The 25,756-nt window shown below is 45.9% G+C and overlaps 2 protein-coding genes across 4 annotated transcripts in view; one reads left to right on the top strand and one right to left on the bottom strand.

The window, feature by feature from the left end:
- ANKRD16 (ankyrin repeat domain 16) overlaps nt 1-16,292 on the bottom strand; it is a 33,372-nt gene extending 17,080 nt beyond the window's left edge. The window contains exons 1-4 of one of the 2 annotated variants that reach the window (XM_040343281.1): nt 15,745-16,292; nt 10,584-10,804; nt 5,826-5,868; nt 1,554-1,662 (exon numbers count right to left, since the gene is read on the bottom strand). In XM_040343281.1, coding sequence (XP_040199215.1) covers nt 1,554-1,662; nt 5,826-5,868; nt 10,584-10,804; nt 15,745-16,070 — 699 coding nt within the window. In that variant the 5' untranslated portion in view covers nt 16,071-16,292. The remainder of the gene's footprint in view (nt 1-1,553; nt 1,663-5,825; nt 5,869-10,583; nt 10,805-15,744) is intronic. The other variant, XM_040343282.1, reaches the window with a different exon arrangement.
- Nucleotides 16,293-16,406: 114 nt separating this feature from the next.
- The window catches only part of FBH1 (F-box DNA helicase 1), a 72,500-nt gene continuing 63,150 nt past the window's right edge, over nt 16,407-25,756 (top strand). The window contains exons 1-2 of one of the 2 annotated variants that reach the window (XM_040343278.1): nt 16,407-16,559; nt 20,442-20,600. In XM_040343278.1, the coding sequence (XP_040199212.1) occupies nt 16,559; nt 20,442-20,600 (160 nt within the window). In that variant the 5' untranslated portion in view covers nt 16,407-16,558. The remainder of the gene's footprint in view (nt 16,560-20,441; nt 20,601-25,756) is intronic. The other variant, XM_040343280.1, reaches the window with a different exon arrangement.

The following is a 25,756-nucleotide window of genomic DNA, read 5'->3' as shown; positions in this document are numbered from 1 at the left end:
TCTATTCTAATCGATTCTGTTATTTTTTAATTTATTCTATTTTAATTTTGGAAAATGGTTATATTTATTCTTTCTATTCCAATTTTATTTTTTAATTCTATGCTTTTATTTTATATTCAAATTCATTCTATTTGAAAAATCGAATTTTGGCATAAGGTTATATTCTATTTTTTCTATTCCATCCTTTTTTTCTATTCTATTTCAATCTATTCTATTTGAAATTCAAATTTCAAAAGATGGTTATATGCTATATACTAATAATTCTTTTATTTTCAATTACATTCTTTTATTTTCTATTTTGTTCTGTTTTACTCTACTCTTTTACTTTCTACAAAATTTGTCAGAATTTTAAATTCGGAACGAAACGCACGGCACATGACAATCTCAATGTTGTAGTGTGGATGACAGTTTTGGGACTGCATTTGACTTGCTTTGCCAGAGGCGATTCAGTTCGCAAGTGTAGCGCTATATAAGTTTTTCACTCACTCACTCGTGTTTCTGTGAACATTAAAAAGGTCCTATTGAGATGCGTCTGCACTGCAGGCAAGTCAAAAGCAGCACTTTTTTCACTGTATTCACTTTTTATAGGCTCGATCTATTATATAGTAATCAATTGTTTAGGAAGCACCTGTTCCAGATAGGCTAATTTCAGCACTCTTTCATAATACAACTCATGTTAAAGAGACCCTGGCACATTGCAAGAAATTCAAAAAATATTTTTGGAAAAGATAAACACTAAGGCCCGGATTCACGTAGCACTTACGCTGGCGTATCTCGAGATACACCGCGTAAGTGTCAATGTGCGCCGTCGTATCAATGAGCCGTGCCCATAGAACTAGATACGCCTGAAATTAGGCTTTATCCGACCGACGTAAGTTTCCTACGCCGTCGTATCGTGGGCGCATATTTACTCTGGCCGCAAGGGGCGCTTCCATTGATTTACGAATCGAATATGCAAATGAGGGAGATACGCCGATTCACAAACGTACTTGCGCATTCATATACGCGGTTTACGCAAGTTGTACGTCCGGCGCAAAGTTAAGCCTCATAAAGCAGGGGTAAGTCATGTTAAGGTATGGACCAGGGAACAGCCGTCAGATTTTACGTCGTTTACGTAGTAGTAAGTGAATAGGGCTGGGCGTAGGTTACGACACGTCGTAGGCAGCGATTCGATGTATCTTATGGAGTATTTTAGACGTGATTCTGAGCATGCGCACCGGCATGCGTCCACGGTGCGGCGCATGCGCCGTTCGTTCGGCCCATCATTTGCATGGGTTCACGCTTCATTTAAATGGATCACGCCCACTTTCCAGCTACTTTGAATTAGGCGGGCTTACGCCAAGGAATTTACGTTACGCAGTGCTTTGTGAATATACGTAGGCGTAGAGTATATTCCATACGCTACGCCGGCATAACTATGTGCCTCTCTACGTGAATCCAGGCCTATGTATGCATTCAAGATACTTGATTTTTCTGTGCTTTTACCTGCAATTTTTAAGTTGATGACAGGGTCTCTTTAAGAGTAATGTTGTTATTTGTCTGATAGGTGGTACCTTCTTTTTTTCTAAGAGGAGTTGAGCAATATGCAGATGGCCATTCTGGACAGCATCCATAAAAGGGGTCACACCACAGCTGTCTTTGCAGTCAGGGTCATAACCGCACCTGCAAACAGATTAAAATCAATATATCAGCAAAAGAAATGCGTAAACGACAAGTTCAGGTTTGGATATATTTCCCCTAGTGCCCACTTCCTACCCCTCTAATGTATTCTATAGTAAACACTACCCCCCACCATTTCCCACACCTACCCAGGTGCCTACTTACCTCTCTCCGATTGTGGTTGCTCCTTGTTAACAGTGTTTACATCCTCCATTCAGAATTCATCTTGGCCACTGCTGTAATTTCCCATAGACTTGAGGAGGTCGTACTCCATTAAAAAAGGGGAAAAAGCCTATTCCAGTCTACAGGAAGTTACTGCATAGACATGGGCAGAACTGAAAAGATTTCTGAATAGAACGAGACTTGGCAACTGCGATAGACTTGGCGGATTGGAGAAGAGCCTAGTCTTCTGTGGCCAAATTCTCATTTAAACACAGCCATCTTGGAGGTGGTTTATAAGGTGCTTCTCCGTTGGTATTGGGTCCCTGCCTGTATTGCCCATGCCAATCTACCCCCACTGTTTATGGGGCTGTGGTCATCGGGGGGGAGGGGGGACATCCTTCACACATGGTGAAAGTGCCCTAGACCAATTCGACCAATTCGTTTTTGGCCTACTTTTTACTTTATTCCACCTCCCTATACAAAGAGAAGCTAAGTTTTCCCTACTACACTGGCCAATTCCAAGCCTGTTCGCCTACCAGCGGAAGCTCACTTGCCATCTATTTCTGTCAGCCAAAAGAACGATTGCCCAAGCTTGGAGGAAACCATCTGTCCCTTCCAGAGGGTAAGAGATTGCATGACCACCTTGATGCTTAATGAACAGATGTCTAGCATCCGCAATGATACGCATGCCAAGTTCCTGAAAGTTTGGGAACCATGGCTGTCTTATGCATAGCCTACCCTCCCCCCAGACAGCTTGGGTCGCTTATGACGGATGGCCTTGATGTTTCTGGGTCCTTACCTCTCCCCCCTCTCTAGGGCTCTAAACTGGGCCCCTTTCCTCACCAACTTTTCTCATCCCCTCCCTAGTCCCTACCTGTCAGGTGCACCTCCTCTCTTTTCTTAGCGCCATCTTTCTGTCGATCTTCCTCCTGGTTTCTGACCTATTCCTTCATCTTAAATCTGTATAGGCTATAAATTGCACCATTATATGGATGTTGATGGGCCTCGCCCATACCCCGCTGTAGGGCACCTCCCCAGGAACCCTTGGCCCTCCGGGCATTATGACAAGGCCCAACTCCTGTTACATCAGTTCTCTTTTTCACACTGCTGCATTTTGTCTATTTTTGTATGCCAACTTTTGTTACCACTTTTAAAACTAGCCCCTTAGTTAAGCTGCTTGTTAAACTGAATAAAAATGATTAAAAACAGAAAAGATTTTTGAATGGAGGATCTAAAAAAAACACAGGAGGCTGTCACTGCCAGGGAGGTAAGCGTGTACCTGGGTAGGGGCAGGGTTAGCAGAGAGTATATAGGGGAGGTAATAACAAGGGCTGGGGACTTCCTAAACCAGAACTTTCCCCTTATATTTAGGCAAAAAAACTGGTTTTAAGCAAAACCAGGTTACACTAACATACTGTAAATCCGACAGTCCAGCCAAAAGCTATACATTACTTATAAGTGGATTAAAGTAAGTAAACACTTCCCGATGTCTATGTATGTGCATGCCTCCTGCAGACCTGATAGGCAGCCCAATGGGTGACTGAAAATGTATGCAAGGCAGATTGAAAACACTGCTGTTTGTTGCAAAGCACTAGCTTATCGTTGTCAAGCTGTCACAGGAAGTCCCGCTACTAAAAAGGATATCCAGGTCAGAGATTAACAAATATTTTATTTGGTTTAACAACCCTCTACAGTGAGGCATGATGTCAAACATCAAACAAATCAGCTCCATGTCATTCTCAGACAAACTAAGTAAAGCGCTGTTTGACCCCCCTGAATTAGGGAGGTTGCAGGCTTTGCGGCAAGCCTTTAATCCTAATAAGGTGACGGGCATCACGGTGCTAAACACTGGATCTACCCAGTGGTGTATTTAGGTTTTGTGCTGCCCTAGGCCTGACTAAATTCATGCACCCCCTAATTTAAATACGACCCACCCTTCCTGTCAAAGCCACACCCCTTCCTATTTAAGACCCGCTCTATCATCTGTAAACCACACCCCTTCCAGACCCCCACCCCTCCATCTCCCCCTAGCAGCAAAAATACTCCTTTTCAGCCAGTGCCATCTTAATAGCATCATGGGCCCCTGGACAAATAAATGAATTGGGGCCCAAACAATAAAGATGGTGACCTGCGTAGCGCTACACTGTCTGAGTCTGAAGATGGCAGAGGTGGGTGAAGCCGATCTAGTTTTCCAGCCGCTGGGGCGGCCACGGCACGCTCTGAATGCTGGGGCGGCCGCAGCCTCTGACATCACTGCTAGGCGCCGGGCGGACAGCGATTCTAGCAACCAGTGCAGTCAAGTAGCATGCCACAGCTTCGGAGGCTAAGCGCCCCTTTTCTGCAGCAGCTTACAGTGCCGGGGCACGGTGCACCCGCCTGGGATCAGCCCTGTCTGTCCTGATGGGGCCCCATGGGCCCCTGGGCTGTGCCCACTGGATAAGATGGCCATGCTTTCAGCACAAACCCTCACCCTCATATAACCCCTTCCAGTGAAAATCCCCCTTTTCAGCACAAACCCTTGCCTTAACCTCCCTTTTCCCAGCACAAATCCTTCCCCATCTCCCCCTCCCAGCATAATTCCCCGCTCCCATCACAAATCCTCCCCATTTCCCCCTCCCAGCATAAATTACATCTCTCGGCACAAATCCTCTCCCATCTCCCCCTTCCAGCATAAATCCTCACGTTCAGAAAAAAATCCCCCCTCATCTCAAACCTGTGCCTCCTTCTCTCCCCTCCAAGTACACCTCCCAGCTCTTTCTCCTGTTCTGTAAGAGCAGCCTGCTCTGCTGGGACTTGTAGTGCCCTAGACTACAGGGGATGGAAGAATGGCAGCCCACTCTGCTGGGACTTGTAGTGCCCTCAGTGGTGGAATGAGGATTCCTCAGTCCCCCCACAGACGAAGGCACAAGTCCCAGCATAGGAGGCTGCCATATGTCAGCCCCCCCCCCCCAGAGTGCACTGCAGGTCCCAGCATAGAAGGCTGCCATATCTCAGCCCCCACAGTGCACTACAAGTCCCAGCAAAAACGGGGCACTACAAGTCCCAGCAAAAACGGGCTGCCACCAGTCCTCCAAACACAGCACAATGAGACTGCACAGCCTTCCACCTCCTCCCATACACTCACTCTTTGGCTTCCATACACTCGGGCTCCACACTCTCCCCTTACAAAGGTGTCCTCCTACCTGAGTCTGGGCTGGATGTCACGCTGCATGGTGAAGCAGTGGGTGGGATGTCTGAAGAAGACACATCCAGGCTCCCAGACCCCGGCGCAGCACGCAAGGCTGCAGATAACTCTGCACTGGTCAGGCACCTCAGTGGCTCTGGGTGGTGGAATGCGGCCGCCGACGCCGCATATGTGCACACGGGAGGCTGTATGTGAGCCGGGAGGAGGCGAGGACGGGTCAGGGGGATGTTTTTGTGCAGGGGGGCGCCGCCCACCTTGTCGGCCTAGGCCAAAATACAGCCCTGGATCTACCTTCCATACTGCACTTGAAGTCACTTTAATTGGACGTCAGCTATATATGAACTTCTGACACTAATAATTTTTTCATATTGCACTTTAGCACGTTTTTCATGTGATTTTTTGTTTCATTGCACATAAATCGCATAGTATTGCTTAATTTTGTAATTCTTCCATTTTTTCAGGTTGCATATAATATTGCATTTTACTGTATTGCACATTTTCACTTTATTTTGACATGTCATGTCAAGGTTACATTGCACGTTCATTGCATATTTCAACTTTATTATTGCTATATGTTTTATATGCATAGGGTTAGCTTGTGCTAAACTTAGCGCTGCACTTTATTATTTGTATATACATCTTTCATAGGTTCCCCTTCAGAATTATACTAATCTGAGGGTAGCTATTCAGAATTTTTACACAAGCCAGATTGTGACTGGACACCATTCAAATGCATTTATCTGAACTAAAACATATCCTAAAAGGTTTTAATATTCTGTTACCTATAGAAATCATTACATTATGAAATGTGCTACATTACCTCTCAAGAAGGATCTTCACCACATCAATGCAGCCATGCATTGCTAAATAAAAAAAAGAGAACAGTATTCAGATACAAAGTATTATGTGTGTCTAAGTGCATGTAGGTATGTGGATTGCTTAAGAAAGGTGGGTTGTGACTGTACATTAAAACTTTTATCAGCTTTGCATTTGTTAAACTGGTTCTAAAAAACAGGAAATTTTTACCTTATTGCATTCCCTGCATTAAGATAAAAAATATCCCAATAATTGTATTACCTTCTCGCCTCCCTATATACTTACCCGAGTCCTGCATCAATCCAGTGCTGTGCCTGGTTTCCAGTCTTCACTCCTCTCTCTCTTATCAGTGCACTACACTGAGAGCATCAGGAGCCATTGGTTCCTGCTGCTGTCAGTCAAATCCTGTAAGCAGAGAGTGGGGGGGTGGGGCTAAGCCACAGTGTGTGTGCGCGCGCGCGCATCTATGGACGCACACAGCCCAGCTCAGGATCAAGCCGCCACAGCAAGCGGCAGTTGGGGGACCCAAGAGGAGGAGGCTTGGGAACACTTTGTGCAATACAATTGCACAGAGCAGGTAAGTATCAAATTATATATTTTTTTTAGTCTTCTAAAATAATAAAAACACACACCTTAGTTTTACAACCACTTTAACGCCATGCACTTTCGCCCCTTCCTGCCCAGGACAGTTTTGATCTTTCAGCGGTGATGCAACATTATACCCAAACAAAATTTTTATAATTTTCCTCCCAAAAATAGAGCTTTCTGGTATTTGACCAACTCTGCGTTTTTTTTTTTTTTGCTAAAAAAATAAAATAAACACACACCACACACACACACTACATTTTTGGAAGAAAAAAAAATTAAGGGCCAGATCCAGATCTACCGATACGCCGGCTTACTTTCAAATTACCCGCATCGTATCTTTAGTTTGAATCCTCAAACCAAGATACGACGGCTTCTGGGTTCGATCCGACAGGCGTACGGCTTCGTACGCCTTCGGATCGCAGGTGCAATACTTTGGCGCCCGCTGGGTGGAGTTCGCATCGTTTTCCGCGTCGGGTATGCAAATGAGCTATTTCCCGACGATCTACGAACGTACGCGCGGCCGTCGCATTCTCTTACGTCGTCTCTAGTCGGCTTTTTCCGGCGTATAGTTAAAGCTGCTATTTTGCTGCGTATAGATAGACTTGTTATGTTAAAGTATGGCCATCGTTCCCGCGTCGAAATTTGAATTATTATTTTTTTTTGCGCAAGTCGTCCGTGAATAGGAATGGACGCAAGCCACGTCCAAGTTAAAAAAATGACGTCGTTGCTACGTCATTTCACGCAAAGCACGGCGGGAAATTTCGAAACGGAGCATGCGCAGTTCAATCGGCTCGGGGACGCGCTTCATTTAAATGAATCACGCCCCCTACCCGCCGATTTGAATTCTGCCGCCAGAAATACACTACGCCGCCGTAACTTACGGCGCAAAATCGCAAGATTTGACTTAAAGCCAGGTAAGATACGGCCGCGTAGCGTATCTCCGATACACTGCGCCTATTCAATTCTATGTGGATCTGGCCCTAAGTTTTTTCTTTGTTTCCATTTTAAAATTTAGCTTTCTCCTTCACTGACTGGCACTGATGAGGCAGCACCGATATGTAGAATTGATGAACACTGATAGGCGGCACTGATGGACACTAATAGATAGCACAGATGGGCAGCACTGATTGGGCAGGTACTGGACAGGTGTTAATGCTGGGCACTGATTGGCACAGATTGCACTTTATTGGGCACTGAGCGAGGGTTATGGGGCACAGACTGGGCACCGATTGGCAGCTGATGGGTACAATTGGTTGGAGCTGTGCCGATAATCAATGTGCCGATTATCAGCAAACCCCCCCCCCCCCCCCCGACAGGGAAAGCCGGTGATCGGCTCTCGCTGTCAGCGCGAATCGAGGAATACTGTTTACCGGAACTTTCTGGTTCACGCTGTGATTGGTCACAGCTGATCACGTGAGGCTTCTTACCACGATCGGAGATGCGCTGTGTCAGGCTGACACGCTGCACTCACAATCACTGCGCTGCGCGCCCCCACAGGCGCCCGCCGGCATGTTATCCTGCTGGACGTCATAGTACGCCCAGTCAGGATAACAGAACCACTTCCAGGCCGTCATTCTGCATACGGTGGGTGGGAAGTGGTTAAAAGAATAATTCTAGACATGGGGATTCTATACATAGTTACACTGGCACAGCTTGGACCAACACAAGCTCTGTCAGATGGGAAAGTGTCTGTGAACAGCAATTTCCAAGTCTTGTCACAGATTCTCAATTGGATTTAGGTCTGGACTTTGACTGGGCCAGTCTAACATAAATATGCCTAGGTTTAAACCATTCCATTGTAGCTCTGGCTGTATGTTTAGGGTTATTGTCCTGCTGGAAGGTGAACCTCCGCCCCAGTCTCAAGTCTTTTGCAGACTAACAGGTTTTCTTCTAAGATTGCCCTGTATTTGGCTCCATTCATCTTCCCATCAACTCTGACCAGCTTCCCTTTCGCTGCTGAAGAACAGCATCCCCACCACATGATACTGCCACCACCATGTCTCACGGTGGGAATGGTGTGTTCAGGGTGATGTGCAGTGTTAGCTTTCCGCCACACATAGCATTTTGCTTTTAGGCCAAAAAGTAAAATTTTTGTCTCATCTGACCAGAGCACCTTCTTCCACGTGTTTGCTGTGTCCCCCACATGGCTTCTTGCAAATGGGACATCTTATGGCTTTCTTTTAACAATGGCCTTCTTCTTGCCACTCTTCCATAAAGGCCAGATTTGTGGAGTGCACGACTAATAGTTGTCCTGTGGACAGATTTTCCCACCTGAGCTGTGGATCTCTGCAGCTCCTACAGAGTTACCATGGGCCTCTTGGATGCTTCTCTTATTAATGCTTTCCTTGCCCGGCCTGTCAGTTTAGGTGGTCGGCCATGTCTGTGTAGGTTTGCAGTTGTGCCATGCTCTTTCCGTTTTCAGATTATAGATTGAACAGTGCTCTGTGAGATGTTCAAAGCTTGGTATTTTTTTTATTTTTTTATAACCTAACCCTGCTTTAGGCCCCATTCACACCTAGGCGTTTTTACGCCTGAAGCGCACTGCTCACAAACGCCAGAGGGGAGAATTAACATTATTCCCTATGGTGACTGTTCACGCCTGAACGCCCAAACGCCTGTCGCGCGAAGCTCAAACAAGTCCCGGACCTTTTTTTGTCGCGCGTATCGTGCGGTTTGGGCGTATTTGAGCGTTTTTTTCCCCATAGAAAGTAATGGGAAACGCGCGAATTGAGCGTATCGCGCGACAACGGGCGTTTCGTCGCTTTAATAAATAGAACTTGTCGCCCATGCAGAAGATTAAAAAAAATCTACCAACATAGCAACAAGTGATGAAAAGATGATCATTTTTCCTATTGGCTAAAATAAAAAACGTTGAAGTACAAAAACGTCGCACGACGCTGTATGCAAATACGCGCGACAAAACGGCAGAAAAAAAACGCCCAAAAAAATGACCGACGCTCAGGTGTGAATGCAGCCTTAAACTTCTCCACAACTTTATCCCTGACCTGTCTGGTGTATTCCTTGGCCTTTATGATGCGGTTTGTTCCCTAAGGTTCTCTAACAAACCTCTGAGTACTTCATAGAACAGCTGTATTTATACTGAGGATTAAATTACACACAGGTTAGAGCTGCACGATTAATTGTCAAGAATCGTTATCGCAATCTTTTTCCCGTTGCGATTCTTGATACAGGGTTTCATGATCTTTGACATGAAAATAATTTTCTCTCTGCACTTTGGTATGCAAAGAATTTCCTGTCTGCTCTCAGCCAAAAGTCAAAGCAATCTGCCAAGTCTGGGCAGCCTGCCAAGTTTTGAAAACATTCTTTATCAGTGGAAAGTTAAGTCTAAACATTGTATCACATTGACTTCTGTATGTAAATTAAGAACGTTTAACCACTTAAACACCAAACCTTTTTCTGACAGCTCTTTTCAAGTTAAAATCATTATTTTTTTTGCTAAAAAATTACTTAGAACCCCCAAACATTATATCATTTTTAGTAGAGACCCTAGAGAATAAAATGGCGGTTGTTGCAATATTTTATGTTGCACTGTATTTGCGCAGCCGTCTTTTTAAATGCTATTTTTTTGGAAAAAATTACTTTAATGAATAAAAAAAAAAAAAAAATAGCCAGTAAAATTAGCCCATTTTTTTTTGTATAAATGTAAAAGATTTTACGCCGTGAGAATCGTGATCTTCATTCTAAGCAAAAAAGTTGTGATTCTCATTTTGGCCAGAATCGTGCAGCTCTAACACAGGTGCACTCTATTTACTTATTAGGGGACTTCTGAAGGCAATTGGTTCTACTAGATTTTAGTTAGGGGTATCCGAGTAAAGAGGGCTGAATACAAATGCACGCCACACATTTTAGATATTTATTTGTAAAAAAAATTAAAAAAAAAGTAAACCATTTATAATTTTCCTTCCACTTTACAATTACCTGTGCCACTTTGTGTTGGTCTATCACATAAAGTCCTAATACAATACATTTACGCTTTTGGTTGTAACATGACAACATGTGGAAATTTTTAAGGGGTGTGAATACTTTTTCCAAGGCACTGTAGTCCTCAAACCAACATGGGTGGAAATAGAGCCAGTGGCCCGTTTTGTAATATTCATGTAGTAGGAAAAGGCTGCAGTACGGTAAATAGAGTCCTGTAAAGGGAGGTCAGTACCTGCTGTGTGAAGTGGTGTTCTCTTTATCTTGCTCTCGGTGTTCCAGATATCAGGAAAGACATCAAGCAGATATCCAATAATCGCTGGGTCTCCTTCCCTTGCTGCAATATGAAAACAGTTCCAGCCATCCTTATTTTTCAGCATGGGGTTGGCTTTGTGTTCAACCAGATCCTTGATAATATCTAGGTTTTTCCTGGTACAAGCCATCATCAGAGGTGTCCTAAATTCAAATGATATTGTATTGTCAAGATTCAGTTAATCCAATGAACATCACAGTAGCCATGATTATATGTATCAGAATCATTTAAAGGAAAGGGCCCTAGGTAGGTTTGCCACCCATCCGGGATTCACCCACACAGTTCAGGGTTCTTAATTGTGTGCCCAGGTTTGAACCCGGACACAATATTCAGAATGGACTGTGGCTCCCCAAGTACCACAACCACAGAGTACATAGATGTGCACACAGACCCCACCCCCATACACAGGCAGGAGAGAAGAGGGGTCTTGATCTGCTCCTCCTCTCGCCCGTAACCCTCTGTCTGCCCACCTACACTCCAATCCCCAATGTTCTGTGCCTCAGGAAAGGGAAAGCGTGGGCTGGAAGTTTGAAGCTCAGCAACCGACAGATACATTGTGGATGGAAGGTGTCGACCCCTGAGCCTCCATCCCCACGTGAGTGAGCTCACCATCCACTGTCTGCAACTAAAGTCATCCCCCCCTCCCTTCTCTCTACTGCCTCCAAGCAAGTGGTACACTAAGGTAAGGGGGACTCAGATGTAACGGGTGCCCTGTGGACTCTGATGTAAGGGGGGCTTTGGGAACCCTAATATAAGGGGGAATGCTGGGAACACTGATGTAAGGGGGGCTTTGGGAACCCTAATATAAGGGGGAATGCTGGGAACTCTGATGTAAGGGGGGCTTTGGGAACCCTAATATAAGGGGGAATGCTGGGAACTCTGATGTAAGTGGGCTTTGGGAACCCTAATATAAGGGGGAATGCTGGGAACTCTGATGGAAGTGGGAGGTTTGGTGAGCAGAAACTCCCTTACATCCGAGTTCCCCTTTACACCAGTGTCCACAGCGTACCTCCTAAAAAAAAACATTTTTTTTCTGTGTGCGGCTCAAGTGTTTGGGTTTAGCGTAAAGAAAAAAAAAAGGTGGCAACCCTAGCCCTAGGGCAGCAGGTAACTGGAAGACTAGATACACAAAAATAAGTAAAAAAGGTTTCATATACTTATGGCTTGTACACACGATTGGAATTTATGATGAAAAAAGTCAGACGGAATTTTTTCATCGGATATTCCGACCGTGTGTGGGCCCCATCTGAGTTTAGAAATAGAACATGTTTTATTTTTTTCCATCGGAAATTCTGATCATCTGTGTGGAACTCAGACAGAGAAAAAAACACCCATGCTCAGAAGCATTGAACTTCTCGGCTCGTCGTAGTGTTGTACGTCACCACGTTTTGGACGGTCGGAATTTGGTCTGACAGTGTGTATGCAAGACAGCTTGAACGGAATTCCAAAGGAAAATGTATTCTATTGGTTCTGAAAAGCAGAGGTTCGCTTTTTGTGTGGACCTCCGCTTTAATGGCAGCCCAACTGTTTTCTGCAGCACCGTTATTAGTGCGGTGCGATTTTGTAAGAGTCAGTCTTCTTTTGTGCATTTCTTATGTATAAAACAGCCAATTGAAAGCAGAACTAAAACCACAAAGACGCCCCTCCCACCTAATGATCTGAACCTCCCAAGGTTCCTCACTGACATCTTCTCCCTGGCTTCTTCCGGGTGCCCAGGACACAGGGGGGTGTTCTCTAAATGGCACAAGTAGATAACATGTCAGTGTCTGTGCTTTTTTTTTTAAAAAAAGCTGATTTCTACCCGATGTCACAGCGTCTGCCAGTGTTCCGTCGATAAGTGCCACCCCATCGAATAGTGCCCAGGACGAATGGCGCATGCGCCATAGCACAACATCACCCCTTGTGACGTCAATAATGCCCTCAGGCAATGACATCACAAGGGGACGGGTTCACCAGGTGGCATCCGCCCCTTAGTTATTAAAGAGCAGGATCTGGGGGCCGCCTTGTTAAAGCGGGTTGCCAGATTCCGATAAGCCCCTCTGCACGCAGTTCCCCCCCATTTCCCCTAACCACCGGCCAGGGTTGGGGGGGGGGGCGGGGGGAAGAGAGCGAAGAGGCTCTTGTCTTTGAATTATTTTCCCCATCATGTGCGTGAGGGAGGCCCCATGTCAAGTTTTGCCTAAGGCCTCACAAAGCCTAGAGCCGCCAGAGTTCAAGTGCATGTAAAGGCAGGCGTCACAATACTTTTGGTAATATAGTGTGTGTAAAAAAATATTATAAAAAATATATTGCGCTAAACTACAAAGGTTAAGTGAAAATAGATAAATACTACAAATAGTGAGGCAGCCAACACAACAATGGAAAATTGTGAAATAAAATGTAGAAAAAAGTGCAGCGCCAAAAGACTGAGGTCCCCCTAAGTAGGGGATCCCCAAGTAGTATGTAAACGTGATCCTAAATTGGGCCTAGATATCACATCTGGTCCACAATGAATCAAAAAACATATATAAATAGTGAAATAAAATATATAAAATTAATAAGGGAATAATTGTACCCCCCAAGTGGGCCGGAATATGACTTCCAGTCCACAACGTGTATACAGTGATAAATCTATATCAAAAGGTCATACACCCCAGTTGAGTGACGAAACCGGTCGGGTTTTACTGGATCTTGTTTCCACTGCGCAATTGGACTCCTTTACATAGATTTTTTGTTCCTCGATGTGGAGTATTGCTGTGAGTTGGTGAATAACTTTTTTACCTATGTGGATTATTACACGTGCGACTTCTGGATTTCCTGTTTTGGAACTTTTTAAAGTGTATTTTTTGGATTTTTAATTAAAACTTTTTACGCTATGAGGATCTGTTTCCCCTCTTTCTTTTTTGCCTTCTCCTTGATTGAATCCTGTATGAGTATTACCCATTACAAGATATACATCACTGGAAATTTCGTTTTGGATATTTCCCTGGGACCTCACCAAGAACTTGTCTGGACTGCCTGCACAAGGACACACATCCGAGACAGAGACCAGGGAGGGCAGTCGGCCCACACACGCCTTGAGGACCCCCCATCGTATGGTGAGCTGTGGGTCTACATCAGCTGGTAAGCGTATTTAATCTACCGTTACTTTAACCACTTGCCACCCGCCAATGACAGATTGACCGCAGCAAAGTGGTTGTAGAATCCTGACCGGACGTCATATGACGTCCTCAGGATTCTGAGCCGCTGCGCGCCCCCGGGGGCACGCATCGCGGCCATCGTTGTTGCGGGGTGTCAGTCTGACACCCCGCAACACCGATCGCGGTAAAGAGTCTCTCACGGAGACTCTTTACCACGTGATCAGCCGTGTCGAATCACGGCTGATCACGATGTAAACAGGAAGAGCCGTTGACGGCTCTTCCTCACTCGCGTCTGACAGACACGAGTAGAGGAGAGCCGAACGGCTGCTCTCCTGACAGGGGGGGTTCGCGCTGATTGTTTATCAGCGAAGACCCCCCTCGGATCACCACACTGGACCACCAGGGATGCCCACCCTGGACCACCAGGGAAGGGCAGATAAAAAAAAAAAGGCTCAAAAAAAACCAAAAAAAAAACAAGGGCAGTTAAAAAAAAAAAAAGGCTCAAAAAAAAAAAAAAAAAAAGGCTGTAAAAAAAAAAAAAGATGCCAATCAGTGCCCACAAATGGGCACTGACTGGCAACATAGGTTAATCAGTGCCGCCCCAGTGTCCATCAGTGCCACCCTACAGTGTCCATCAGTGCCACCCCACAGTGCCCATCCATGCCCAGTACCCACCTATCAGTGCCCACCTGTGCCACCCATAAGTAGCCATCAGTGCCACCCATAAGTGCCGCCCATGAGTGCCCATCTGTGCCGCCTATGTGTGCCCATCAGTGCCGCCTATGTGTGCCCATCAGTGCCGCCTATGTGTGCCCATCAGTGCCGCATACAAGCGCCGCCAATAAGTGCCACCTCATCTGTGCCCGTCAGTACTACCTCATCGATGTCCATCAGTGCCATCTCATCGGTGCCCATCAGTGCCGCCATATCAGTACCCGTAATTGAAAGCGAAAACTTACTTATTTACAAAAAAAATGACAGAAAAAAATAAAAACATATTTTTTTTCAAAATGTTCAGTCTTTTTTTAGTTGTTGCGCAAAAAAAAAAAAAAAAAAAAAAAAAAAAAAAAAAAAAAAAATCGCAGAGGTGATCAAATACCACCAAAAGAAAGCTCTATTTGTGGGAAAAAAAGGACGCCAATTTTGTTTGGGTACAGTGTAGCACGACCGCGCAATTGCCATCCAAAGTGCGACAGTGCTGAAAGCTGAAAATTGGCTTGGGCAGGAAGGTGTATACGTGCCCTGTATGGAAGTGGTTAAACTATCAATTTCCCGGAGATGTGCTGATATTTGACAGAGGGGATAGCGTTTTACTACCCACCTAGGAGAATACATACACAATTCCTGTGTGTTTGAATGGGACTATAGAGGGGATAACGTTCTCCCATCCACCTATGTGAATATAAAACACCATTCCTGTGTGCCGGATTTGGACTATACATTTCTACTTATGTGGTTGCATTGATTTGTTTCTTCACTTTGTGATTACACAGTTATGGCATTCAGAATATACACCTTTTGATATAGATTTATCACTGTATACACGTTGTGGACTGGAAGTCATATTCCGGCCCACTTGGGGGGTACAATTATTCCCTTATTAATTTATATATTTTATTTCACTATTTATATATGTTTTTTGATTCATTGTGGACCAGATGTGATATCTAGGCCCAATTTAGGATCACGTTTACATACTACTTGGGGATCCCCTACTTAGGGGGACCTCAGTCTTTTGGCGATGCACTTTTTTCTACAATATAGTGTGTGTGTTGCTGCCGGCCAGATCACCAGGTGAAAACGGTGGTGGGAAAAACTAATGCAGCCACCACATGATTGGTAATCTGCAATATAATAGATTTTTGGTTTGGAGTTTAATAACGCTTTAATTCTCTATTGAATGCACAATGACCCCCCCATCCCATAGTATTGGTTATAGTGAGACTTATTGGCGGATCGCTTACCAATCAGCCTTTTTCAGACAGTCCACCTGGGCCCCCTCCCCCAGCAGGTATAGCAGGCAGTCTCTGTGCCCCATAGATGCCGCCTCATGGAGGGCTCTCTTGTAGTCATTGTTCATTCCCTCCACATCCATAGCCACACCCTCCAGCAGGTAAGTCACTATAGGTAGGTGTCCATGTCTGGCAGCATAATGTAACAATGTATCCCCGGATTTCCCGAAGTGTTTCCTGGAGATATCACTGAATAGAGACCCGTGTGTGTGCAGATCCTGGAGCCGACCATCCTGGACGAGTCGGACGATGTGTCTGTACTGCTCCTCCCGGGTCATGGCCGATCAGGACGAGTCGGATTCTCCGCTGCGTGGATCATCTCCCATGTACAGGAATGTCATTGGTTAGGGGAGCCTTCAAAGCTGGTTGTCCACTTCAGATCGCTGCTGACACATGGACACCGATCGCTCACATACACATCGGCATTCCAATATTATACGATGACAGCGCCACGTGACTCCTACAGCTGTCACACTGCACTAGCTTCCCTGCCGGGGACAACCGGATAGGCGCAACTTTCCCCTCCCATCCAATCACAAACTCAGCCAGACGATAAACCACGCCCGTTCAGGGGCGGGTCGCAATGCTTGGAACGCAATGTTCGCCGTGTGCGCATGTGCAGGATGGAACCCTGTGTACTTGTTGGAGGGTTCGGTTGGGCGGAGTCAGTGTTCGGTGATGGTGATTGGACGGTGGCGGGCATGATCCGGGAGACATATGGCTGGACTGTAATGAGCGGAGGAACTACGAATGGATCGCTGAACAAAGTAGGGCCGATCGGGGGGTTACATGTACTGTGCATATATACACCCCCTCCTCCCCCAAATGTACCCTGTAAGACACGTGACTGGGGGGAGGGTCACCGGATACTTCCGCTGTCACTTTCACTATTTAAAGTGACGATTTCCTGTTGGATCGATATGGGGAGCACAGCATTGATTATCATGTCTTATCTATAAGACATGATAATCGATAGATAGAGGGATCTATACTTTTAAAGTGACTATACAATCTGATTGGGCAATCTACCATAAACTATGTCTGCATACAAATTGAAAGTATTGTTTAGGATTGTCCTCATATTATGTGGTTTTGGTCAATCTAAAGGAGATTGTTTAGTGTATCGGCAGCTTTAGATGAGTTCTGTCTCAGCCCAAGCTGGAGTCACTGTGGCCTAGATTCACGTAGGGCGGCTTTACGTTGTGCGGGCGTAGCGTATCTTATTTACGCTACGCCGCCGCTACTTAGAGAGGCAAGTGCTGTATTCACAAAGCACTTGCGTCCTAAGTTACGGCGGCGTAGCGTAAATTGGCCGGCGTAATCGCGCGTAATTCAAAGTAGGCAGGTCGTGGGCGTGTTGTATTTAAATTAAGCGTGACCCCACGTGGATGCATGGCCGAATGAACGGCGCATGCGCAGTATCACGTCGTATTTACGCCCAAAGATACGCCGGCTCAATGCCTGTGACGTGAAAGTAACCTACGCACAGCCCCCATTCACGTACGACTTACGTAAACGACGTAAAAAGATACGCTTGTTCCGACCTCCATACCTTGCATGGGCTGCGCCACCTAGAGACCAGCTTTATCTTTACGCCGGCGTATGTCTTACGTAAACAGCGTAACTAATTGCGACGGGCGTACGTACGTTCGTGAATCGGCGTATCTTGCTCATTTACATATTCAACGTGGAAATCAACGGAAGCGCCACCTAGCGGCCAGCGTAAAGATACGACAGCGTAGGAGACTTGCGCTGCTCGTATCTTGGCCAAATCTATGCGTAACTGATTCTATGAATCGGGCGCATAGATACGACGGCGGCCATTCGGACTTACGAAGGCGTATCTGGAGATACGCCGTCGTAAGTCTTTGAGAATCTGGGCCTATGAATATAAAAAAAAAAAAAAAAGAACTGCGTTGGCAACAATTCTAATAATAATAGCAGCAACTCAAAATGAAATACACACAGAAAACAATAAATATAAAGTGGGCTGCGCTCTTAGGCCCCTTCCACACGGGGCAGATCCACTTTCAGCGGTCCGCCAACTCAGCGGGAGATCTCTCCGCTGAGCCAGCGGATGACGGGTCCCTCTCTGCTCACTGAGCGGGGAGGGGCTTGTCCAGTGCCGCTGTCTCCTATGGAGAAATCAGACGAAAACGGAGCAGTATGTCCGTGTTCGTCAGATCTCATCCGATCCGCCATGGACAGATGGGGACGTATCGCCACCCGTCTGATTTTATCCGATTGGGTCGGATGTCAGAGATGTATGGAGCAGCCGTTCAGGTCCGCCGACAAAACTCACAGGCGGACCTCAACGGTCCGACCTTGTAAAAGGGGCCTTAAAATGACACGTTAGCCAAATAAGCAAACCTAAACCAAAATATATGAATAAAAAATGTGAATGGGGGGGAAAAAAGTCCCAAACTTTGAAATATGTAACTTATATAAAGTCCTCCAATAGACATTGAAAACTTAAGGGCCCGGATTCAGAAAGCAGTTACGACGGCGTATCTCTAGATACGCCGTTGTAACTTTAAATGCGGGCCGTCGCATCTCGGCGTCTGATTCATAGAATCAGATACGCCTCAATGTTGCCTAGATACGAGCGGCGTAAAGTCTCCTACGTCGTCGTATCTTAGGGTGCAATATTTACGCTGACCGCTAGGGGCTCTTCCCTAGACTTCCGCGTCAAATATGCAAATTGGGTAGATACGCCGATTCAGAAACGTACGTCCGCCCGGCGCATTTTTTTACGTTGTTTACGTAAGGATTTTTCCTGGCGTAAAGTTACCCCTCAAAGCAGGGGCAAGTCATGTTAGGTATGGATGTCGGAAACGTACAAACAGCGTCGTATTTTACGTTGTTTGCGTAAGTCGTTTGCGAATAGGGCTGTACGTAAGTTACGTTCACGTCGAAAGCATTGACAGTTTGCGGCGTAATTTGGAGCATGCACACTTGGAAACGTTCAAGGACGGCGCATGCGCCGTTCGTAAGAAACGTCAATTACGTGGGGTCACAAGTAATTTAAATAAAACACGCCCACATCATCCACATTTGAATTAGGCGGGCTTACGCCTACCCATATACACTACGCCGCCGTAACTTAGGGCGCAAGTTCTTTCTGAATACGGAAATTGTGCCCTAAGTTACGGCGGCATAGTGTATCTGAGATACGCTACGTCCGCCGAAAGATACGCAAATGTATCTGAATCCGGGCCAAGGATTCCTCCAATGGAGAACGGACCAGACAGCCAAAAGTTCAGTGAAAATCTTGTGACTTTTTCTAAAACAAACACAGTGACTCCACCACACGGAGTGGCTAATACCCAGCCAGGGCCTTTTCCTCTAAAGACTACAGATAACCGATCTGGTCACATGACGCAGTAAGCCGTTTGGTCGGGAAGGTGGTTGGAGGTACAGCTTGTGGACCCGCATACGGTACAAGAGGCGATGTTAAAGCGGGAGTTCCACGGCAAAATAGTTTTTTTTAAATACCTTTTTGAAACGCTGGTGGTACAAAGAAAATAGTACTCGCCAGTCTCATCCTCGCAGCCGCTAGCAGGACGATATCCCTCAGAAAGATATTTTATAAAATATTGTGATGGACATTGCCATCTTTACTCCGGGCACTCTGAAGCCCTCCTGTAGGATCTTCCGGGATGCAGTGAATGCTGTACCAGCATTCACCACTCTATCCCGCACATGCGCAGTGTGACGGCGAGGCTCGCCGTCAACACTGCAGAGTTGCTAGGACAACGGCCGGAAGCGTCCTGAAAAGGACACTCCCCGCTGTGTTTACAATGGGCGAATTGTATCCGCCCCCGGTCACATGATCTTCACATGACCGGGTGCAGTCATGTGACGTTCGAAATATCGCAAGATTTCTCCTCTGGCTGCTGAAATGAAAAGTGTCTCGTCATCGTTCTGAGGCACACGTGATAGCTCCCAAAATGCTTTGCGGAGCTAAGCGACACGCCCAGTCCCGCAACCCTACAACCAGGAAGTGCCTGGTCGAGCTGCTACAAACAGGGTATGTAGATTTTTAGAATTTTTGTGAACAGCGAAATCGTTGGATACATCGGGGGGACTAGTGAAACATACAAAGTGACCTAATCGGGTGAACCTCCGCTTTAACGCAGAAAGAAAAAATGCAGGGAAAATCGCCATAGGTAAAACCAAATGGTTGTTCATTCAAACTAAAAAGCAGTATCGCTTACAAAGCGTAAATGGACTTAATTAAAAAAAAAAATGAGGCCGGCCGGCAACAATACAAATGGATGAAAACACTGCGGTGACGTCAGCACGTTGCTCCTCCCGATGCGTTTCGGCACTAATCTGACATCGTCCTGGGGCGCCAGTCTGGCAGCAGCATTCATAGAGGACTGAAGGAGGGATAGACTATTTAAAAGGTAATCCCGTGAGGAGAGAGTTGCAGTAGTCGAGGTTAGGTTGTAAGTTCTAACGAGCAGCACCCTCTGATCCTCCTGTATTGAATTGTAGTGTCTGCCCTCATGTTGTAAAGCGCTGCGTAAACAGTTGGCATATACATTTTTTACATTTTGTATTATTATAATAATAATAAGTGAAGTTGTACTGGCTTTCAGTCAAAAACTTTTATAAATTAATTTTATTTATTTTTTATCATATAGTGAAAAGGCGGAAGCATCTGACTGAGTGGGATTGTCGAGAATTGGCCCAGAGCAGAGAGGGTTCATGTTCTCTCACTCAACCATTTTATCAATGGAGAGTCAGCAAGGATGTAAACAAAGGCCTATATCCTCGTAGTAGGAGCAAGTCATGGCCCAGAGGTAGGACTTACCACCTGTTAAAGCAGTTATATTAAAATAATACATATATTCTACTTACCTGCTCTTCTGGGGTCCCCCACTAGCGCTGTCTGCTCCTCCTCTTCTCTGAGTTCCCCCTCCCCATAACAAGATGTGTGCTATGGGGCACTTGTGTAAGAGCAGCACTGAGCCAGGCTGTGTGCATCCACAGACATGCACAGCAAGGCTCAGCCCCATCTCCTGTTCCCTTCTCCCAGGATTTGACTGCAGGAGTAGCTAATGGCTGTGTCCTGTGAGACCAGGAAGAGAGACCAGCACTACTGCAGTAGGGCACAGCAATGGATCAAAAGAGGAGCCAGGTAAGTATTTAACCACTTTAGCCCCGGGCCTGTTTTTCAGAGTCGGTGTTTACGAGACAAAACCATTTTTTTTTGCTAGAAAATTACTTAAAACCCCCAAACATTATATATTTTTTTTTATAACACCCTAGAGAATAAAATGGAAGTCATTGCAATACTTTTTGTCACACCGTATTTGCGCAGCGGTCTTACAAGCGCACTTTTTTTGGAAAAAAATCACTTTTTTAAATGAAAAAATAAGACCACAATAAATTTGGCCCAATTTTTTTATATATTGTGAAAGATAATGTTACGCCGAGTAAAATGATACCCAACATGTCACGCTTAAAAATTGCGCCCGCTCGTGGCATGGCGTCAAACTTTTACCCTTAAAAATCTTGATAGGCGACGTTTAAAAAATTCTACAGGTTGCATTTTTTGAGTTGCAGAGTAGGCCTAAGGCTAAAATTAATGCTCTCGCTCTAACGATCGCGGCGATACCTCACTTGTGTGGTTTGAATACCGTTTTCATATGTCGGCGCTACTCGCGTATACGTTCGCTTCTGCGCGCGAGCTCGTCGGGACGGGGCGCTTTAAAATAATTTTTTTTTGCTTTTCGCATTTATTTTTATTTATTTTAGAATTTTTAACACTGAAAAAAAAAAAAAAAAAAAATTATCACTTTTATTCCTATTACAAGGAATGTAAACATCTCTTGTAATAGAAAAAAGCATGACAGGTCCTCTTAAATATGAGATCTGGGGTCAAAAAGACCTCAGATCTCATATTTGGGCTTAAATGCAAAAAAAAAAAAAAAAAAAAAAATGTGGAAATGTCATTTTTTCAAATGACAAAGAAAAAAAATGTTTCTTTAAGACGCTGGGCGGGACTGACGTTTTGACGTCACTTCCGCCCAGCGGAGCTATGGGGACGGGCGAAGGAGATTTTTCCTTCAGTCTCGTCCCCGCTCACCAGCCGGATGGTTGCGATCTCCTCCGCCGCTACCGACGGCTACGGTAAGCGGCGGAGAGCGGCGGGAGCCCCTCTCCTGCCACCGATAACGGCGATCTCGCGGCGAATCCGCCGCGAAGACCGCCATTATCGTTAACACGGCCGCCCACAGAAGAGATGAATATCTCGATTGTGGCAGCAGCTGCTGCCGTTACCGAGATATTCATCTCTAAAGTGAGGACGTATAACGACGGTGGGCGGTCGGCAAGTAGTTAAAGGAGTTGTAAAGGAAAAAAAAATTTGCCTAAAGTTAATGGGGTGGATTCAGTAAGCAATTGCGTCTGCGTAACCATAGTTACGCAGCGCAGTTGCTTGGTTGCGCTGGCGTAGCGACTTTTCTGTGTTCAGAAAGCTTGTTACGCCGACTGCAGCCTAAGATATGACTGGCATAAGGCTCTTATGCCGTCGTATCGTAGGCTGCATTCTTACGATGGCCGCTAGGTGGCGTTCCCGTAGTGGTCAGCGTAGAGTATGCAAATTGCATACTCACGCCGATTCACAACCCTACGCGCGCCCTGCGTACGCATTTTACGTCGTTTGCGTTCGTCGGGTTCCGCGTAAGGCTGCTCCTGCTATTAGCAGGGGCAGCCAATGCTAAGTATACCCGTCGTTCCCGCGTCGCGATGTTTGAAAATTAAGTTGCTTGCGTTAAGTGAATGGCGCTGGACGCCATTTACGTTCACGTTAAAGCAAATGACGTCCTTGCGACGTCATTTGCCGCAATGCACGTCGGGAAAGTTTCCCGACGGAGCATGCGCACTACGTTCGGCGCGGGAACGCGCCTAATTTAAATGATCCACGCCCCCTACTGGATCATTTAAATTACGCGCCCTTACGCCGGGCAGTTCTAGGGAGCGCCCACGCAAATTACGGAGCTACTGCTTCATGAATGAAGTGTAGCGCAGGTAATTTACGGAGGCGCAGCGTTAAACCGGTACACTGCGCCTCCGTAAGAGGGCGCAAGTCGTACCTGAATCCCCCCCAATGTCTGCAAGGTAGACAGACAGAATAGTGTAATGATTCTGTTAAAAAACGAGTAAATACCTATTAAATTCCTTCATCTATATCACCTCCGATGTTCTAGTTTCTGTTCTCTCATTCACTTCCTGGTTTGCGGCGCTCGTTCATGTAAGAACTACATTTCCCAGTGTGCATTGCGGCATGCCCAGTAATTCACACCTCCTTGAAGTCTCTAACACATAGAGAGCGTCCTGCCGCACAGATGTAGTTCCCAGGAGGGGGTGAGCACGTTTACTGACCACCGCAGTAAAGCCTCCCATCACGGTGGTGAGTAACAATCAGACAAGCAGGAAGTGAGCAAAACGGAGAAGAAATAGAGCAACTTCTGAGCAAAAACGATCAATGAGGAAGTGAAAAGAGGAATGCCTGCAGGTAAAGGATGCTTATTATGAAAAAAAAAATGTTTCTTTACAACCCCTTTAAGGGGGAGGGGAGCTGATCATGGAGAGAATACATTAACGTGATACTAAAGTCTTTATTTTTTAATTCAAAATAACAAACATGTTTTACTTGCCTGCTCTGTAAAGTGGTTTTGCACAGAGCAGCCCAGATCATCCTTATCTCTGGTCCCTCTTCTGCACTCCTGGCCCCTCCTTCCTGACTGCCCCCACAATAAGCATCTTGCTATGGGGGCACACAAGCCGAGTCACCGCTCCCTGTGTCCATTCAGACATGGAGCCGTAGCTAAGCCTCGAGCCCTCTATCCTTATTGGTTCACCGATTTTGGCAGGAGCCAATGGCGCTCCGCTGCTGCCTCACCCAGGAAGTGTCCCGGGCAGCCGAGTCTCTCGTGCGACATCGCTGGATAGAGATGGGGCTCAGGTAAGTATTAGGGGGGCTGCTGCACACCGTTTTTTGTATCCTTTAGAATGCATTAAGATAAAAAAAAAAAAAAAACTTCTGCCTTTGCAATCACTTTAATGTTATCAAACTTTATGAACCTCTGTAAAGTGGTAGTAAACTGCAAAAAAAAGAAAACAAACAATCTTCTCCCTGCAATTGAAGAGCATAATGTGCTCATATGCCTCGCATACAAGCACATTCTGAAAGTCTTGCCTAATGTGAAGCCCTCCAGTAGTGCGGTGTCAGCGCTGACAGGGATTCCATCTTCACTAGTGATGGGCTCGGGTGTGTTCGGGAAGGGAAGCTGTCACTTCACACCACCAATTATAGGCAGTGAGGCGTATCCTGACCGGCAGCTGCACATACACACGCTGCCCGGGAGTGGTGGTGTTCAATCCGAACATGCCCAAGCCCATCACTAATCATAAACCGTGCAGGTTTAGGAGATATTTACTGTACATACAGGTAAGCCTTATTATAGGCTTACCTGTAGGTAACAATCAATAACTTACTACTGCTTTAAAGTAGAACTATAGGCAATCTTTGTCCCATTGCAGAGATTTCTCTTCACTTCCTGTGCCATAACCAAACAGGAAGTGAGAGGAAATCCCTACAAATTAGGGGAATTCCTCAGTGAACCCCCAGGTCACCAGAACTAGTGTCCCCATTGGAAGATTTCTCCTCTTTCTTTCCTGGGGACAAACCAAAATGTTAGATTTTCTTTTACTGTCCCTGATAATGGTAAACAGGATAAATAAAGATGGTGAATCTCCTTAACTGGGGATCAGGCAGCAGTAAAAACTGACAGGTGTTCTAATCAAAATTGGGGGGAAGTGTTGCCTATAATTCTACTTTTAATGTGCATTCTCCACTGGAGGCATTTTTCAGGCATTTTTGGGCTAAAAATAGCGGGGCAGATCCTCAAAGAAATTACGCCGGCGTATCTCTTGATACGCCACGTAATTTCAAATTTGGCGCATCGTATCTTTGTTTTGGTATCCACAAAATAAGATACGACGGCATCTGTGTTAGATCCGACAGGCGTACGTCTTCGTACGCCGTCGGATCTAAGATGCAATTTTCCGGCTTCCGCTAGGTGGCGTTCCCGTCGTAATCCGCGTCGAGTATGCAAATTGGCTATTTCCGACGATCCACGAACGTACGACCGCCCGTCGCATTTTTTTACGTCGTTTCCGTTCGGCTTTTTCCGGCGTATAGTTAAAGCTGCTATATGGTGGCGTACTCAATGTTAAGTATGGCCGTCGTTCCCGCGTCTAATTTTGAAAATTTTACGTCGTTTGCGTAAGTCGTCCGTGAATGGGGCTGGACGCCATTTACGTTCACGTTGAAAACAATGACGTCCTTGCGACGTCATTTGGAGCAATGCACCCTGGGAGTTTTTACGGACTGCGCATGCGCAGTTCGTTCGGCGCGGGGACGCGATTCATTTAAATGAAACACGCCCCCTACCCGCCCAATTTGAATTCCGCCGCGAGAGATACACTACGCCGCCGTAACTTACGGCGCAAATTCGTTAAGGATTCAAACCAACTCAAAGTAAGTTACAGCGGCGTAGCGTATTTGACATCTGCGCCGGGCGCAGCGTATGTATGTGGATCTGCCCCAGCGTCTGTAATACCTGTACGTGATTTTTTTTTTTGATTTTTTCCCTTCGGGTCTGGGGCATGCATGCGCAAAGGGGCAAATTCCACTTTGGTTGGACATAGCAGGAGCCAATCAGCAGAACGAGAGAGGCAGAACGGCGGTGTAAACAAGGCAGATAACCGTTCTGCTAGTAAGAAAGACATATCTGCTAAGCAGGAACACAGTTCTCTATCTTCATACAGTTAATCCACCCCCCACACAGAAAGGGAACACAGTTTGATCGCCCCTGATGTTAACCCCTTCCTTGCCAGTGTCGTCAGCACAGTGACAGTGCATTTTTTTTATTTGGGTACAGTGTCG

The sequence above is a fragment of the Rana temporaria genome, chromosome 3, assembly GCF_905171775.1.
Source record: "Rana temporaria chromosome 3, aRanTem1.1, whole genome shotgun sequence".
NCBI classification, from domain to species: Eukaryota; Metazoa; Chordata; class Amphibia; order Anura; family Ranidae; genus Rana; species Rana temporaria.
Note: the sequence above shows the minus strand (reverse complement) of the source record. Positions and strands in the feature narration are given on the sequence as shown.